Here is a 19,716-nt window from a genome sequence, read left to right as displayed (position 1 = left end):
AGCATCTACACAAACCGGTCTACAGGTACCAAAGTCAAGAATTGTCCTTATTGACCATCATCTGTGACCTGGAGATTGCTGAAGAAGAACGTCTTTGGTGCCAAAGCTATTTTCTGGATTAGTGGCACACCTTTACACATGGCACCAGTAAGGCTAAATGGGCTGATTCTTGGCCCATGACTGGTTGGTGTTTAGAGTGAGACTTGTTTTTTTCCCATGATCTTCACTTTGATCTTGCCAACCTTACACTGTAGGTTACTCAGCACAATTCCACTGACAGGTCCCCTTTAATATCTCTTCTTCCGTTGGTGCATGTATCAGAAATAGAATATCTGCTTACAGTAATAAAAAAAATTATTTCATGATTTCTCCGTGAGCAACATGAGCTAAAGAAGAGCCAAGCTGAAGGATGATAATGGACCTTATCTGATCACGAACATTCTTGACTTTGTCCCTCAGGAGTTGTGTTTTTACTATATAAGCGCGCTGCTTATCTGACGGTTCGTCTGCGCTCGCTCATCACTTGTAAGTGCATTACTCTCTCACTTAGGCCGGGGTCACACTTGTGAGTGTGACGCCAGAAACTCACATCAATACCCGACACTCGGGGCCGGAGTGTGCGGCTCCATGTATTTCTATGCAGCTGTGTAGAGCCCTCAATCTATGACTGCGGTTACAGGGAGCTGATTGAAAATAAGATTGTCAAGATCTGAAACTGGGGGTTGTAATAATCACCAAGGCAGGTTAACGATGCACGATTGCTCACAGCCGAACACCGTGCAGGACGCTTGGCATTTGCCACAGGACACCAGGGTTGGCAAATTCGCCACTGGCGCCCCTGTGCTCTTCACAGATGAAAGCAGGTTCACACTGAGCACATGTGACAGACGTGACAGAGTCTGGAGACGCCGTGGAGAGCAACCTGCTGCCTGCAACATCCTTCAGCATGACCGGTTTGTCAATGGGTCAGTAATGGTGTGGGGTGGCATATCTTTGGAGAGCCGCACAGCCCTCCATGTGCTCGCCAGAGGTAGCCTGACTGCCATTAGGTACCGAGATGAGATCCTCAGACCCCTTGTGAGACCATATCCTGGTGCGGTTGGCCCTGGGTTCCTCCTAATGCAGGACAATGCCAGACCTCATGTGGCTGGAGTGTGTCAGCAGTTCCTGCAAGATGAAGGCATTGAAGCTATGGACTGGCCGCCCGTTCCCCAGACCTGAATCCGATTGAACACACCTGGGACATCATGTCTCACACCAACGTCACGTTGCACCACACTGTCCAGGAGTTGGTGGATGCTTTAGTCCAGGTCTGGGAGGAGATCCCTCATCAGGAGCATGCCCAGGCGTTGTAGGGAGGTCAGACAGGCACGTGGAGGCCACACACACTACTGAGCATCATTTCCTTGTCTTGAGGCATTTCCACTGAAGTTGGATCAGCCTGTAACTTCATTTTTCACTTTGATTTTGAGCATCATTCCAATTCCAGACCTCCGTGGGATATTAGTTGTGATTTACGTTGATAATTTTTAGGTTTTATTGTTCTCAACACATTCCACTATGTAATGAATAAAGATTTACAACTAGAATATTTCATTCAGTGATATCTAGGATGTGGGGTTTTAGTGTTCCCTTTATATTTTTGAGCAGTGTATATAGAGTCATCTGCCCTGTAGAGGGCAGAGCAAAGTAGTGCAGGGCGCAGGTGCCGGGGCTCTTTGACTTTTGCTGGCACCTGCGCACTACGGTACTTTGCTCTATATAATATATGAGTTTCACTTTTTGTATTGAAGAACTGAAATTATCTTTTTGATGATATTGTAATTTAGTGAGAAGCACCTGTATCTCCAACATCCTGGGCTCCTCCCTGGTGTATATATATCCCTCATCTCAGGCCCCTTCCTGGTATATATATATCCACTGCTATGCTATTCTTTGACGCATAAAAAAAATTGTACTCACTTCCCTCTTCTCCCACAACGTGTGGCGTCCTCTTCCATAGCTTGTGCAGAGGCTGGCAGCTGACTTAGACGGGCAGCGCATGATGTCGCCTCCGTGCTCCGCTAGTGACTTGCACCCTGACATTAGCTGCTGGCCTCTGATTGGCCGGTGACAGATATTGCTGGGCCCCAGCTGCTCTCTGCTCCACAATGCATTTTAGATGAATGTTAGTCAATGGATGCACACTGAGATGGAATATGCAGTGGTGTTAGCGGCCCCCTCCCGCCTGGACCCGCACCTGCATGGCCCTCCTCCTGCATTGCCCCCCTCCCGCCTGGACCCGCACCTGCATGGCCCTCCTCCTGCATGGCCCCCCTCCCGCCTGGACCCGCACCTGCATAGTCCCCCTCCTGCATGGCCCCCCTCCCGCCTGGACCCGCACCTGCATGGCCCTCCTCCTGCATGGCCCCCCTCCCGCCTGGACCCGCACCTGCATAGTCCCCCTCCTGCATGGCCCCCCTCCCGCCTGGACCCGCACCTGCATGGCCCTCCTCCTGCATGGCCCCCCTCCCGCCTGGACCCGCACCTGCATGGCCCCCCTCCCACCTGGACCCACACCTGCATGGCCCCCCTCCCGCCTGGACCCGCACCTGCATGGCCCCCCTCCCGCCTGGACCCGCACCTGCATGGCCCCCCTCCCGCCTGGACCCGCACCTGCATGGCCCCCCTCCCGCCTGGACCCGCACCTGCATGGTCTTCTTCCTGCCTGGACCCACTCCCGCATGGCCCCCCTCCCGCCTGGACCCGGACCTGCATGGCCCTCCTCCCACCTGGCCCCCATCCCACCTGGGCCCGCTCCCGCATGTTCCCCTCCCACATGGCCCCCTCCCGCCTGGACCCACTCCCGCATGGCCCTCCTCCCGCCTGGACCCGCACCTGCATGGCCCTCCTCCCGCCTGGACCCGCACCTGCATGGCCCCCCTCCTGCCTGGACCGGCACCTGCATGGCCCTCCTCCCGCCTGGACCCGCACCTGCATGGCCCTCCTCTCGCCTGGACCCGCACCTGCATGGCTCCCCTCCTGCCTGGACCCGCACCTGCATGGCCCTCCTCCCACCTGGACCCACTCTTGCACGGCCCCCTCCCGCCTGGGCCCGCACCCGCATGGCCCTCCTCCCACCTGGACCGGCACCTGCATAGCCCCCCTCCCGCCTGGACCGGCACCTGCATGGCCCTCCTCCCACCTGGACCCACTCTTGCATGGCCCCCTCCCACCTGGACCCGCATGGCCCTCCTCCCACCTGGATCGGCACCTGCATGGCCCCCCTCCCGCCTGGACCGGCACCTGCATGGCCCTCCTCCCGCCTGGACCCACTCTTGCATGGCCCCCTCCCACCTGGACCCGCACCCGCATGGCTCTCCTCCCACCTGGATCGGCACCTGCATGGCCCCCCTCCCGCCTGGAGCGGCACCTGCATGGCCCTCCTCCCACCTGGACCCGCACCTGCATGGCCCCCCTCCTGCCTGGACCGGCACCTGCATGGCCCCCCTCCTGCCTGGACCGACACCTGCATGGCCCTCCTCCTGCCTGGACCGACACCTGCATGGCCCCCCTCCTGCCTGAACCGGCACCTGCATGGCCCCCCTCCCGCCTGGACCGACACCTGCATGGCCCTCCTCCCGCCTGGACCCACTCTTGCATGGCCCCCTCCCGCCTGGACCCGCACCTGCATGTCCCCCCTCCCGCCTGGACCCACTCTTGCATGGCCCCCTCCCGCCTGGGCCCGCACCCGCATGGCCCTCCTCCCACCTGGACCGGCACCTGCATGGCCCTCCTCCCACCTGGACCCACTCTTGCATGGCCCCCTCCCACCTGGACCCGCATGGCCCTCCTCCCACCTGGATCGGCACCTGCATGGCCCCCCTCCCGCCTGGACCGGCACCTGCATGGCCCTCCTCCCGCCTGGACCCACTCTTGCATGGCCCCCTCCCACCTGGACCCGCACCCGCATGGCTCTCCTCCCACCTGGATCGGCACCTGCATGGCCCTCCTCCCACCTGGACCCGCACCTGCATGGCCCCCCTCCTGCCTGGACCGGCACCTGCATGGCCCCCCTCCTGCCTGGACCGACACCTGCATGGCCCTCCTCCTGCCTGGACCGACACCTGCATGGCCCCCCTCCTGCCTGAACCGGCACCTGCATGGCCCCCCTCCCGCCTGGACCGACACCTGCATGGCCCTCCTCCCGCCTGGATCGGCACCTGCATGGCCCCCCTCCTGCCTGGACCGGCACCTGCATGGCCCCCCTCCCGCCTGGACCGACACCTGCATGGCCCCCCTCCTGCCTGGACCGGCACCTGCATGGCCCCCCTCCTGCCTGGACCGGCACCTGCATGGCCCCCCTCCCGCCTGGACCGACACCTGCATGGCCCCCCTCCCACCTGGACCCACACCTGCATGGCCCCCCTCCCACCTGGACCCACACCTGCATGGCCCCCCTCCTGCCTGGACCCACACCTGCATGGCCCCCCTCCCATCTGGACCCACACCTGCATGGCCCCCCTCCTGCCTGGACCTACACCTGCATGGCCCCCCTCCCACCTGGACCCACACCTGCATGGCCCCCCTCCTGCCTGGACCCACACCTGCATGGCCCTCCTCACACCTGGACCCACACCTGCATGGCCCTCCTCACACCTGGACCCACACCTGCATGGCCCTCCTCACACCTGGACCCACACCTGCATGGCCCCCTCCCGCCTGGACCGGCACCTGCATGGCCCCCCTCCCACCTGGACCCACACCTGCATGGCCCTCCTCCTGCCTGGACCCACACCTGCATGGCCCCCCTCCCACCTGGACCCACACCTGCATGGCCCCCCTCCTGCCTGGACCCACACCTGCATGGCCCCCCTCCCACCTGGACCCACACCTGCATGGCCCCCCTCCTGCCTGGACCCACACCTGCATGGCCCCCCTCCCACCTGGACCCACACCTGCATGGCCCCCCTCCTGCCTGGACCCACACCTGCATGACCCTCCTCACACCTGGACCCACACCTGCATGGACCCCCTCACACCTGGACCCACACCTGCATGGCCCCCCTCCCACCTGGACCCACACCTGCATGACCCTCCTCCCACCTGGACCCACACCTGCATGGCCCCCCTCCTGCCTGGACCCACACCTGCATGACCCTCCTCACACCTGGACCCACACCTGCATGGACCCCCTCACACCTGGACCCGCACCTGCATGGCCCCCCTCCCACCTGGACCCACACCTGCATGACCCTCCTCCCACCTGGACCCACACCTGCATGGCCCCCCTCCTGCCTGGACCCACACCTGCATGACCCTCCTCACACCTGGACCCACACCTGCATGGCCCTCCTCACACCTGGACCCACACCTGCATGGCCCCCCTCCCACCTGGACCCACACCTGCATGGCCCTCCTCACACCTGGACCCACACCTGCATGGCCCTCCTCACACCTGGACCCACACCTGCATGGCCCTCCTCACACCTGGACCCACACCTGCATGGCCCCCTCCCGCCTGGACCGGCACCTGCATGGCCCTCCTCACACCTGGACCCACACCTGCATGGCCCTCCTCACACCTGGACCCACACCTGCATGGCCCCCCTCCCACCTGGACCCACACCTGCATGACCCTCCTCACACCTGGACCCACACCTGCATGGCCCCCCTCCTGCCTGGACCCACACCTGCATGACCCTCCTCACACCTGGACCCACACCTGCATGGACCCCCTCACACCTGGACCCACACCTGCATGGCCCCCCTCCCACCTGGACCCACACCTGCATGACCCTCCTCCCACCTGGACCCACACCTGCATGGCCCCCCTCCTGCCTGGACCCACACCTGCATGACCCTCCTCACACCTGGACCCACACCTGCATGGACCCCCTCACACCTGGACCCACACCTGCATGACCCTCCTCACACCTGGACCCACACCTGCATGGACCCCCTCACACCTGGACCGGCACCTGCATGGCCCCCCTCCCGCCTTAGCCCGGTCACAGTCTCATCCTCTGCAACTGTGATCTTTACAATTATTATTTTTGTGATTTTATTTGTATCTACCAAAGCGCCAGTCATGGCGAATAACTATTCCTTTGGTAAATATGACTGGCGGCGACAGTCAACAATACTGTCCATATACTCGTGCCTCTGTGGTAAACATATGGAGACATATGTATTGAGGAATAATTACGAATAATAATGTGCATGAAGTCATGACCCCATTAATTTTGAGGAGGCCTCTGCTGCTGACTGAATTTTTGGCGCGCTATGTTGTATTACGTCACAAGGTCCACTAGGTCGTTAATGCGCCTGCGCAGAAAATCCCAACGCCCCTGCCAACACAGCCTGTGAGACACGTGTGTTGCAGCGGTCAGCTGACCCGAGCCAGGTCATGTGACCAGGAAGCGCTGGCTGCTGCTGCTGTCAGTCGCTACTAGGTAGAGCTCGGTGAGGGATGTGCTGTCCGCCGCCATAGAGGGAGGACAGGACGAGAGCTCGCCATGGAGGAGCTGACAGCCGCCTGCCGCCTCTCCACAGCCCTGCTGCTGCTCTCCCTGCTGAGCACGGCCACCGGCGCCGCCACCAACCGGGTACAGGGACGTATCGTAAAGGGAGGCCGCAGCCTAGTGTCGTAAAGAGCACACTGCAATTGCTTACCTGACAATTCCTGCCTACTGTCATGGCTTTTTTTTAGCCTATTTTTTTCCATTTACTCTCAGCAATCGGATGTCTTTATCATGTATTTCAGGTGTAATTGTGCTTAAAAATGCCAGACAATCGCTTATCCTGCCACTACCTAATCCAATAGTGAGCGCCCAGACAATCGCTTATCCTGCACCTACCTAATCCAATAGTGAGCGCCCAGACAATCGCTTATCCTGCAACTACCTAATCCTATAGTGAGCGCCCAGACAATCGCTTATCCTGCAACTACCTAATCCAATAGTGAGCGCCCAGACAATCGCTTATCCTGCAACTACCTAATCCAATAGTGAGCGCCAAGACAATCGCTTATCCTGCAACTACCTAATCCTATAGTGAGCGCCCAGACAATCGCTTATCCTGCAACTACCTAATCCAATAGTGAGCGCCCAGACAATCGCTTATCCTGCAACTACCTAATCCAATAGTGAGCACCAAGACAATCGCTTATCCTGCAACTACCTAATCCTATAGTGAGCGCCCAGACAATCGCTTATCCTGCAACTACCTAATCCAATAGTGAGCGCCCAGACAATCGCTTATCCTGCAACTACCTAATCCAATAGTGAGCGCCCAATCGCTTATCCTGCAACTACCTAATCCAATAGTGAGCGCCCAGACAATCGCTTATCCTGCAACTACCTAATCCAATAGTGAGCGCCCAGACAATCGCTTATCCTGCACCTACCTAATCCAATAGTGAGCGCCCAGACAATCGCTTATCCTGCAACTACCTAATCCAATAGTGAGCGCCCAGACAATCGCTTATCCTGCACCTACCTAATCCAATAGTGAGCGCCCAGACAATCGCTTATCCTGCAACTACCTAATCCAATAGTGAGCGCCCAGACAATCGCTTATCCTGCAACTACCTAATCCAATAGTGAGCGCCCAGACAATCGCTTATCCTGCATCTACCTAATCCAATAGTGAGCGCCCAGACAATCGCTTATCCTGCAACTACCTAATCCAATAGTGAGCGCCCAATCGCTTATCCTGCAACTACCTAATCCAATAGTGAGCGCCCAGACAATCGCTTATCCTGCAACTACCTAATCCAATAGTGAGCGCCCAGACATTCGTTGTGGTTGTTGCACCACGTAGATGCAGAGATAAGCAATTCTTAAAGTGCAGTCGCTTGAATACCAATTCCATAATGTTTTTACTCGGACTTTGGAGACTCCCTGTGGTTTCCCTCCGGGCCCCCGCTGTGTGGGGGTCTGTCCTCAGACCCCCTGCATGATGTAGATGCTGAAGCTGCCACTTTTCAAAAATAAGATGCAATCGCTTAAATACCAGTTCCATAATGATATCGCTAGATCTCTCTGATGCCTGAGCTGTGCATTATTGCTTCCTGTAATTGCCATTTAAGCAATTTTCTGTTTATTTTGGTGCATGTGAATGAACGGCGTTAGGGCACGCCTGGGTGTGGCACGCGGAAACATTGCATCTCAGGCTGAGTCTGCGAGCTATGGCTCTCCTGCTGTGACACTACAACTCCCAGCGTGCACAGCATCGCGGACCATTGAGGGTTAATGCGCGGCGAGCCCTGCGGATGTGGAGGACGGAGGTCTCGGCTGTGACCGTTAGATGCAGCGATTGTCGGTCTGATCATCTGATCGATGGGGCAGCAGATAACGCAGCGCTGTCAGTTAGCGGTCGGACCGGTTGTTCCGGGAGCTGTCATTGTGCCTGCCGCACGCAGCCTTCCTTAAAGGGGAAGTCATGGTTAAATGTTAACCCCTCATAGGCCAGTGCTTGTGTAATATGTGGGACGGCCTAAGCGCTTTCTTTTCCCGTGTGGTGCCCGGCACAGCGCCCGCGTCGGCCCGTAATAGAGGAGAGACGACCGGTGCCGGACGCTGATCACTGCCTGCGACCATTACACATCGTTATCTACACGGATTCCCTCTGGACCGCCATGATTTGTAGTTCAGTGCTCCACCTGGGGCTTAATGGGGGTGTCCAGAATTAGAAAATAAATGTCTCCTTTATGCCAGGACCGGTGCCGCCCCTGACCATGGGTTGTCTAGTGTTGCAGCTCGGGTCCATTCATGTCAATGGGGCTGAGTGGTTTTGTCTGGCATTGATAATGCTCCAGGGAAGCCGCTATTTCTTATATCCTGTATTTCTTCTAATCCTGGACACTCGCCATTCAGGGGCACCGCTGCCCAGCCTGTAGGGGGCAGTGTCTGTGGCTGGCCTTGGGGTGGCACCTGGCAAAACTCTAATTTCTCTTCCTATTTTTTCCCCCCCAGGTGGCGCCAGTCATCTCCATGGAGCAGTTGCTGTGGGTCAGCGGCCGAGTGATCGGGGAAGTGGACACCTATCGTATTCCCTTAATCACCTACACCCCTCGGGGGCATCTCCTTGCATTTTCTGAAGCCCGAAAACACTCCGCTTCTGACTTGGGGGCAAAGTTTATCGCCGTCCGGCGCTCACATGATGGAGGTAGGTGGGAGGATAAATCCGTTTTCTTACCTGTGTATATATCAGACACTATGACTCCTGATGGGAAAGTTCCCAATCTAAAAACTCCATTAACCCTGCAGCTGCCAAGGGTCCTGGTTGAGCAGATGATTGGTGGTGGCATGTCGCCATCTAGTGGCTGATAGGGAGCACAGCAGAAGTTAAGAGGCAGTAAAGCGAATCGCCCCTTGTACCTGGTTTCATGAGTAACAATAACATCTGTAGAAGTATAATTTTAACTATTTATGATTCACTTTTAATCTACTGCCCCCCAGTGGGGAGATCTAGCATCACACACAGATAATTCAAACCAGTGGTCGACCTTGTAGATGGGTGGGTCGGGTGTGGCAGAGCGGAAGCCATTCTTACCCCTCTATGGTGTGCATAGACCTAATCTAATATTGATGTGTTTCGCAGGTTACACCTGGGGTCCAACCGCCTTCATAGTGGATGACGGGACAGCCCCGGACGGACTAAACCTTGGTGCGGTGGTGGTGGATGACGATACGAAGAATATATTCTTGGTTTACACGTTGTGCGCCCATTACCTCCAGTGCGGAGTCTCCAGCGTCATGGTGACTAACAGCTCGGATGACGGCATCACCTGGAGCACGCCGAGGAATCTCTCCCGCGAGATTGGCACCAAAATGTTCTGCCCCGGTCCAGGATATGGAATCCAGGTGGGTGGAGGGCCGAGATTGTGACCAGATGGATAATTCCGGCTGCTCTGAAAATTAACCCCTTTTCTGACATCGCACGTAATATTCCGTCCCTGTGCCTGTTTGACCAGAGACGGCATATTGTGTCATCGCGATCGCTGATTCTGACAACTGACACCAGGCATTAGGCACCAGGAGCGGTCACAGACCGCTCCCGGCACTTTAACCTCCGAAATGCTGCGATCAGAGACACGGAGGGGGGGGGGGGGTCCCGATCGTTGCCATGGTGACCCAATCAACATCCGTGTCACCAGGCCTAGAGAACTTGCTGATCATGCGCACTGCATGATGGGCAAGTGTGTGTGTCAGTGCAGGACTGACAGTTACTATAGTATGAAGTTGCTGCTGCATTCCCATGCTATAGAATCGAATCGATCAGCCTGCAAAAAAATGAGTGTCCCATAGTGGAACAAAGTAAAAAAGATAGAAATAAGTTTAAAAAAAAACAACAATTTAAATAATTGTAAAAATATAAAAAAACAGAATTACATTTTTTTATTATTTTTATCTCTAAATACTTGAATTAAAAAAACAAACTAACAAAAGTACACATTTGGTATCGCCGCTTTCGCAACGACCCGACCTATAAAACTGTCCCACTAGTTAACCCCTAGTGAACACCATAAAAAAGGCAAAAACCAACACTTTATCATCATACTGCCAAACAAAAAGTGGAATAACGCGATCAAAAAGACGAATGTAAATAATCATGGCACCTCTGAAAACGTCATCTTGTCCTGCAAAAAACAAGCCCAGGCCCCCATACAACTCCATCAGCGTAAAAATATAAAAAGTTATAGCTCTCAGAATAAAGAGATGCAAAAGTAATTTTTCTAAAATTTAAAATAGTTTTTATTGTATAAAAGTGCCAAAACATAAAAAAAATATAAATGCGGTATCGCTGTGGAATGGCATACACTCAAACCCCCCCCCCCCCCCCTCAAAAAAAAAAAAAAATTCATGAATTGCTGGTTTATCGGAATAGAGAGCGATCAAAAATGTTATGTCATGTGCCTGAAAATGGTATCAATAAAAACGTCAACTCCTGCCAAGATCAAGACCTCACTTGACTCTGTGGGCCAAAATATGGAAAAATTACAGCTCTCAAAATGTGGTAATTGAAAAGCTTTTTAATAAATAAAAAGCATCTTTTAGTGTGTGACAGCAGCAAAACGTTAAAACCCGCTATAACGCCTCTTTCACACGTCCTGATATTTCCGGTACCGGAGATGTCAGTGTCTGTGTAATACTTGTACCACATCAGTACCACACGGACGGGCACCAGGGAAGAAGCGTTACAGTAAGCGCAGTTCCCTGGCGCCGGGTGCTGAACACGGCTCTCATCATTCTCTCCTGCTCTGACAACGATCGGCGCTGATATCCTCAGGCTGAAGCACGAGCTGGGCATAGCGTACTGGTCACTACAGCGTACTGGTCACTACAACGGCAGCATTCATTGCTGCTTGTTTCTGGAAAACTCATGGAGTCAAAATCGTCACTACACCTGTAGGTAAATTCCCCATGTGGTTTAGTTCCCAAATGGGGTCACTGGAGGGGGGATTCTGCTCTTCTAGCAATTAGGGGCTCTGTATATGGAATCCGCAAACTATACTAGTAAAATCTGTGCTCCAGGAGGCAAATAACGCTCCAGTCTTCCGAGTCTCTCCGTAAGTAGCACTGTACAGCCACATATGGGGTATTGCCACGTTCAGTAGAAATTATAGGACAAATTCTGGTGCCTCTTTTACGCACTTCTTGTGTGAAAATGTAAAATCTGGGGCTAAAACAAAAGTTTGGTGGTAAAAATGTAGTTATTTTTTCTTCACTGCCCAATGGTATAAAATTCTGTGACACACCCATGGTGTCAATATGATCACTGCACCCCTAGATCAATTCGTTGAGAGGTGTAGTTTGTAAAATAGGGGTCACTTATGGGGGTTCTGGTGTTCTGGCACCTCATGGTATCTGCAAACCATAACAGTAAAACCTGGCGCTCCTTCCCTTCTGAGCTTTGCACTCTGCCTGAAAAATATTTCCCGATTACATGTAGGGTTCTGGCGCTCTCAGAAAAAAATAGAGCTCAGTTTGTTTAAAAAAAAAAAAAAAAAAAATCCTATTAGCCCTTAGAAAAATTGAAAACTTGGGGCTAAAACAACATTTTAGTAGTAAAAATGTAATTTATTCTTTCTTCACCGCTCAGTGGTTAAAAGTTCTGTGACCCACATGTGCTGTTAATATGATCACTGCACCCCTAGACGAATTCATTGGGGAGTGTAGTTCGTAAAATGAGTTCACGTATAGGGGATTCTGTAGTTCTGGCACCTCAGGGGCTCTGCCAATGTGACATGGCACCTTCAAACCATTCCAGCAAAATCTGAACTCCAGTATGGCGCCTCTTCCTTTCTGAGCTTTGCACTGTGCCTATATATATATATATATATATATATATATTTTTTTTTTTTTGGCACTACGTTATAAACTTTTGTGAAGCCTTTGGAGGTTCAAAGTTCTCACATGTCTAGATAAATTCCCTGGGAGTCTAGTTTCCAAAATGGTGTCACTTGTGGGGTTTCCACTGTTTAGACACATCAGGGGCTCTGCAAACGCAACATGGCTTCTGATCTCAATTCCAGACAATTTTGCATTGAAAAAGCCAAACGGCGCTCCTTCCCTTCCGAGCTCTCCCATGCGCCCAAACAGTGGTTTACCCCCACATATGGGGTATCCGCGTACTCAGGACAAATTGCACAATAATTTCTGGGGTCCAATTACTTCAGTTACATTTGGGAAAAAATAATTCAGAAATTCCTGTGAAACAGCTGAAAGGTTAATCTTGAACATCTTGGATGTGGTTTTGAGCACCTTGAGGGGTGCAGTTTTTAGAATGGTGTCACACTTGGGTATTTTCTATCATATAGACCCCTCAAACTGACTTCAAATGTGATGTGGTCCCTAGGAAAAAAAAAAAAAAAAATGGTGTTGTAAAAATGAGAAATCGCTGTAAGTTTTAACCCTTACAACGTCCTAACAAAAAAAGATTGGTTCCAAAATTGTGCTGTTGTAAAGTAGACATGAGGGAAATGTTACTTATTAGGTATGTTGTGTGACATATCTCTGTGATTTAAGGGCATAAAAATGAAAATTTGGAAAATCGCAAAACTTTCGCCAAATGTCTGTTATTTTGCACAAATAAACTCAAGTAATGTCAAGGAAATATTACCACTATCATGAAGTACAATATGTCACGAGAAAACAATGTCAGAATCACTGGGATCCGTTGAAACGTTCCGGAGTTATAACCTCATAAAGGGACAGTGGTCAGAATTGTAAAAATTGTCCCGGTCATTAACGTGCAAACCACCCTCGGGGGGTAAAGGGGTTAAATCAATTTTTTTTTTTTTTTTTTATTTTGTTATACACAGAAAAAGTTTTCTCCAAAAATGGGGCGCCTCATTGTCTGCGGGCACGGGACGCTGGACGAGGACGGCATCTTCTGTCTCCTAAGTGATGATCATGGGAACAGCTGGAAGCAGGGGGGAAAGTTGGAGGGGCTGCCGTTCAAGCAGCAGAAGCGACTAGGGGACTTCAGCCCGGATGAATGTCAGGTAACGGGGGTCTCGCTGTGACCCACAATGCGCCGCGCGGCACCTAACATCCTCCTCCTCTCCCACACAGCCCTATGAACTCCCAGATGGCACTGTGGTTATTAACGCCCGCAACCAGTACTTCTATCACTGCCACTGCCGCATCGTGTCCTTCTCCACCGACGGCTGTGACACGCTTCCGCTAGAAAATGTCCGCTTCGATGAGGGTTTACCGGACCCGGCAGTGGCAGCCGGAGCTTTATACAAGAATGGCGTCACCTACTTCGTCAACGCCGCCAACCAGTCTAAAAGTAAGGGGGACAATCTGCGTGTTCTGGTAGAAGTGGTCTGTGCTGTACAGGGGTATACGTGGGGCAGCCCCATAGCTACAAGTTGCCAAGTGCCGCAGACTTTGCATCAGTAGGTGAGCGGCGCTTACGACGACACATCTTCATGTATCTGTCAGGACGCATGATACTTGCCACGCTACAGGCATGATACTTGCCACATACGTCATCTGTGCCACCATCTCCTGACCTGATGGACAACCTCTTTAACCGCTTCACTGTGCAACTAATTTTCATTTTTTTTCCTTCTCTTCTAAGAGCCATAACTTTTAATTTTTTTTTCTTCTACATACGTTCATTTTACTCTATAATGCACAAAAAAACGGAGATGGTGAAGAGAAGGAAAAAAAAAAGGTGGTGCGGTAAAAGTGACCTGATAATGGTTCTCCAGATAAGTGCAATAACAGCAATTCCAAATGTGTACAAAAGATGATGGGATTTGTAAAACAAAAGAAAATAAATATATATATTTTTTTTATATATGTATTTTTAAATGACCGATATAAAATATATATTTTTCTTATCGGTCATTTAAAAATAAATAAAATTTTTTTATTTTTTTAATTTTCACTTTATTTTGGAATCTTCTTCAGGACTTTAATACTGCAATACTCAAGAGAATCTGTCATATGGATTCACCCTAAAAACTAAATGCGCGGCCATAACGGTGCTGTGATGCTGATCACTCCGATACCTGATGTACAGGGATCCGCTCAGTGGCTGATGAATGCCTTATGAAGTTTTCAGAAAATGATGATTTGTGTGCTTCAGGGTGGGACGTGGGGTCTTCTAGTTCCCTGCCCCCACCCCTTTACCAGCCTCCTCTGCTTCTTATACAGGTCACCGATTATTCAGTCACCCACCTTCTTTTTAAAATCCTGCACCGCCATCACTGTGGGGGTGACGCGTGCGCCGTGCGAGTCGGCATCCTGCGTCCATGACTTCACTAAAATGGCATCTGAGGCGGCGCATGGGCAGATTGACATTTCACCTGGATGAAAAACTTCCTGAGCCGAAATCTGCGCATGCGCCGCCTCTGGCGCCATTTTATTAAAGTCCTTCACACAAGGTGCCGCCCACACAATGATGGAGACGTGGAATTTTTAATAAGGAGGCACGTCACTGAATAATCGGTGATCTGCACAAGAAACAGAGGAGACCCCCACATCCTTCCCCGGAGGAGCGCACAAGATGTCATTGTATGAAAACTTCATCCCTTCACATCGGGAATCGGATTAATCAGCATTACAGCGCCATTATGGCCTTTAGTTTATAGGTCTAATAATTCCTGCCGACAGGTTCTCTCTAAAGTTAACGCTATTTTAATTATTTTTCTCCCATGAAACGTCATGTATTGCACTATATAGTCATCATGATGGTCTCCCATAGAGGCTAGAGACAGGGTGGCTTCCTAGGAGGACTATGGTGGTAGTGATGAGGGTCTTGCGTGCAGACACTTTGGGGTGGAGGGATGATGGCAGTTACTTTACTTAAGTGTCACAGTCAGTGATTGATATCAGCGCTGTCCGGTCGCTGCTGTAGTCTCGTGGTGCAGAGGCGGCCATCGTCCCTGTGCCTCCCCCTTACATCCCTGTGTCTTTTTTTTTTTTTTCCTCCAGGAGTTAACCTGACTCTGCGCTGGAGCTTCGATCTCGGGGACTCGTGGGAGCAGAATTCCATCCAGATCTGGCCCTTAGCCAGCGGCTACTCGAGCCTCACAGCCCTGTCCCGTAACATCGAGGACAACGAGAACATCTTCATCATCTACGAGAAAGGAAGGCAAGACATCACGGAGTCCATCGCTTTTGTGAAAGTCAACCTGTACGGGAACATCTGAGCCCCCTGCCCAGTGCGGAGACGACCGGACTTCTCCCCCAGAAGACATAATCTCAGATGAATGGACTCCTGGGACATCTGTGTCCTCTCCAGGGCTCTTCCCACCCGAATATCACACATGGGAGTGTAATGAAGGCTTCCAACGTAACAAGCAGGATCTCCTCCCACCATAATGGCTCTTCTCCGGAGGGACCACCAGTGTCTCTATATGGGCGAGCACTGGAGCTCCCTTTTACATGGACAACCCCCTTAAAGTGTCTAAAAGGATATTCCTCCATATTTGGAAAATCTAAACGCTGGGATCGAAAAGAAAAAAAATTCCTAAGAATGATGCTGCCCCCCACGGATACATCAAAGCCCCTTGTTAAAGTGTTTGGTGGGAGGACCCCTTTAAATGCTCACATTAAGGACTAACTTTGTCAGTCTTTCCTCATTCTTGACAGTTCTTGGCGATTATACCAATCACTGTATAAAATGATTATATTAAGTGCTAGTGGAGAAAATGTAACGGAGGAAATCAATTTACAGATGTAGCAGAGCCGAGTACTAACCCTGCTGCAGTCTCCTGACCCCCTGACTGGGCTCTGCGACATCTGTCTGCGGGTTGTGTTCTATGGACCCGAGTGAGCTGAGCTGCAGTACCGCACATGTACTGTAGACAAGTGTGGCGCTATTGGATCAGCCTTTTTTTTTTTTTTTTCTTTTTTGTCATCTAATCCTGTACAGAACTTATGTTGGAGACTATTGGGTGCAGATATTGGACGAAACAAAAAAAAAAAAAATCAAAACCAATTTGTAGTTATTAAATCATTTTGGACTGTATTCTGTGAGATATATATTTTTTTCTTTTTGTGGCTCACAATGTGACCCCGTTCATCAGCATTACATAGCAATCTTATTTTATTTTATTTTTTCCACCATCTAACACCCCCCCCCCCCCCCCCCCCCATCGATCCTGCACAGCTTTGGTACAGTAAATGCAAAAACCTCAGTGACATGTTAGATGTCAAAGAAGTGGGGCTTAAAACAAAAGCCTAACCACAAGCAGCACAAAAAGATAAGGCCCACTTCAAGGTTTAGGAATGAAGGAGAAAAAGGAGCAAATAGGCATCTATAGTAACCAAATCAATAATTTTATTAATAGCCAAAAATAGTATACAAAAACAGTGACCGTGTATCGGGTAACACATGATAAAACTAAAGCAGGACGAGAACAGAGGAGCCCAGGAGATCCATAATTGCAGCATATTAAGTAAAGTGCTAGTGCCTATATATACAAAAAATGGTAAGACCACCACTCCCAATGATGTGCAATAGGATGGACATAACAGATAAAAGGAGGGCTTAGTTAACTTGCCACGGGCAAAGCAAGAGTGGACCCTGGGCCAGGTGAAGATAAACCCCGACGCGCGTTTCGCGTGTCTACTGCATCGCTTTCTCAAGCTTTGGTACAGTGTCTGTTAAATGGCCATACACAAGAAATTAACTCTATAAATATTCTTGGTTTCAAATCTACCGTTTTGTGTACAGAATTTAATTGACGAGAGATGGAATAAAGAAATGGTCGCAGAGGCGGATGTACCCTCTACAGCAGGGGTGTCAAACTGCATTCCTCGAGGGCTGCAAACAGGTCATGTTTTCAGGATTTCCTTGTACTGCACAGGTGATAATTTAATTACCTACACAAATAATGAGTTGGTGATTAAATTATCACCTGTGCAGTACAAGGAAATCCTGAAAACATGACCTGTTTGCAGCCCTCGGGGAATGCAGTTTGACACCCCTGTTCTACAGCTCCTTCTTGCCCCTTTGCTGCAGATCCGCAGAAAAATTTGCAACGTGGGCACCTACCATAAAAAAAAAAAAAAACAGATAAAAACCATGTGCCATAAAGGACAGCACAAAAAGTGGTGGCGTTTAGTACAAAGTATAGCTTAAGAATTGAGCTATACTTTGTCTTTTTGTATGTTTATTATTGTGTCAATAAAGATTTTTGTACACATTTAAAAAAAAAAAAAAAAACTACTCCAATTGTCCTCCTTTTTGAGATATGATGTTTTCATAGTAATATGTAATAAATTGCGTCACTTTTGGCGCACGATCTAAATAGGAGTCTGGGTTTTGTTGTATTATTCTCCTCTTTCCTGTATAGAATTCAAGTGTTTTTTTTTTTTTTTTCTTTGCTCTAATTCAAGAGGGCGTGGTCAAGAAAAATCCTATTGGGAAGAGTTGAGGATCCCGCCCACTTGAAAAACCCTAAGAAAACAAACAAAAAAAAAAAAGTTATATATTAAACATACAGAGAGAATTCATTTTTTATTGCACCTTTTTATAACAAGTGCCAGGTCCTTTTTAATACAATGAGATCACGGGCACAATGGAAGCCCAAGATACATGCGTATTGGTGGCCTAAAATAATTATTTTAAAAAAAAAAAGGGTATAAGAAAAACAGGATGTGGAAAATCAGAGTGCGACTAAAAAAAAAAAAAAAAAAAAAAGCAAAAATACATTACAGGTAATTATCCGGCAAGATCGTTTACTGTATATAAGAGCATCGACCAATCAGGTGAATTATACTGTAACGATCATGTGATCATGTGACTTGCGCATGTTCGGGAGAGTGTGACCTATAGGTATTATGCCGGTAATGTCAGTTACATAGCGCCTGTGCACAAAGCACAATACTGATAATCAGATACCAATGTGATAAATCCACATGCTACACCCAGCTTATCCACAAGATGGCGCACTCATGTACGCATAGTTCTTCTGGTGTGCCTATGTGGAGCATGTGCCTTCATGGGGAAAAAAAAAAAAATATATATATATATATATCTATCTATATCTATATATCTCGTAGCTACTTACAGATGGATGCAGATGTGATGCTTGTCCCTGCTGTCCCAATGCAGGCTTCACCTTTCTTCATCAGGGGGCATGACTGTCGGGACTAAGGGGGTAGGTGTGTGTGTGTAAAATATATATTTTGAAGCTGAGCATCCTCCTTTTACGGGATACTTCCCTGAATGTCACCATAAAACGCAAGCGGTCCGCTATTACCAAGCAGCGGTGGTTGCGCATGCCCCCCTGTTTCATTGCACAGTAGTTCATGAAGGCACATACCCCTCTTGTGCACACCAGGAGAACTATACATACAGAGTGAGTGCGCCATCTTGTGGATAAGCTGGGTGTAGCACACTGAGTTATTACATTGGTAACTGATTACACCCTCAGTATTGTGCTTTGTGCATTGGTGCTATGTAACGGGCTGTACTGGCTTGGGTTTAAAGGGGTATTCCTATCTCCCGAATCCTATCCCAATATGTAGTAGGTGCAATAATAATAATATTAGCAAATACTTCCAATTAGAAATGTAGTGTAGTTTTTCTGACTCGCTATGTCTTTCCTCATATGCAGGCATTGAAGGACCTTAGGTATCCATGGTTACGGCCACTGATAGTGACAGTGAGTTGCTAGTGGTAGTAAGCATGGATTGCTAAGGTCCTGCAATTCCTGCGCATGAGGAAAGAGACATAGCGAATCTGAAGAACTATACTACATTTCTAATTGGAAGTATTTGCTAATGTTCTTATTGCACCTACTACGTATTGGGATAGGATCTTAGAGATGGGAATACTCCTTTAACCCCTTTTCGACATGCGCCGTATATGCTGTGATCGTGCAGGCTCTCGGGATGTCTGACACCCTGCTGCAATGCCCACGATCGGTTCTTGCACCGATCGCAGACGTTTAGCCCCTCTGATGCCGCTGTCAATACTGACAGTGACATCAAGGAGCATCGCACAGGGAGTGGGCTCTCTGCTGTTATCAGCACAACGCAGTGCGATCGTATTGTGCTGATGATCTCTTTGGTGACCGTGGGCCACAAGATGGCTGTGGGGGTCCTTCAGGGGCCTGCAGGGAAATCGGCCTGTGAGCGCCTGCTAAGAGCATGAGCTGACATGCCTTGTTCCCTGCCTGTCAGACGCTATAGCTCACACTCTCCCGACCAAGCGCAAGTCACATGATCACGGGAATGGTTTATTTTAATTGACCTGATT

The 19,716-nt window shown here is 50.3% G+C and overlaps 1 protein-coding gene across 1 annotated transcript; it reads left to right on the top strand.

The window, feature by feature from the left end:
• The first annotated feature begins 6,378 nt into the window (after window positions 1-6,378).
• On the top strand, window positions 6,379-16,476 carry NEU1 (neuraminidase 1). The gene is made up of 6 exons (XM_069746408.1): window positions 6,379-6,587; window positions 8,958-9,150; window positions 9,586-9,848; window positions 13,310-13,492; window positions 13,563-13,782; window positions 15,438-16,476. The coding sequence occupies exons 1-6, from the start codon at window positions 6,498-6,500 to the stop codon at window positions 15,653-15,655; spliced, it is 1,167 nt and encodes a 388-aa protein (XP_069602509.1). The 5' UTR covers window positions 6,379-6,497; the 3' UTR covers window positions 15,656-16,476.
• Window positions 16,477-19,716: the final 3,240 nt, after the last annotated feature.

Source organism: Ranitomeya imitator, chromosome 2 (assembly GCF_032444005.1).
Source record: "Ranitomeya imitator isolate aRanImi1 chromosome 2, aRanImi1.pri, whole genome shotgun sequence".
Lineage (NCBI taxonomy): Eukaryota > Metazoa > Chordata > Amphibia > Anura > Dendrobatidae > Ranitomeya > Ranitomeya imitator.
Note: the sequence above shows the minus strand (reverse complement) of the source record. Positions and strands in the feature narration are given on the sequence as shown.

Bases quoted from the DNA above. Each gene is read 5' to 3' on its own strand.
- NEU1 (XM_069746408.1), top strand. From the start codon at position 6,498: ATGGAGGAGCTGACAGCCGCCTGCCGCCTCTCCACAGCCCTGCTGCTG. The intron at 13,493-13,562 runs GTAACGGGGGTC...TCTCCCACACAG, and splicing joins TCAGCCCGGATGAATGTCAG to CCCTATGAACTCCCAGATGG. The intron at 13,783-15,437 runs GTAAGGGGGACA...TTTTTCCTCCAG, and splicing joins CGCCGCCAACCAGTCTAAAA to GAGTTAACCTGACTCTGCGC.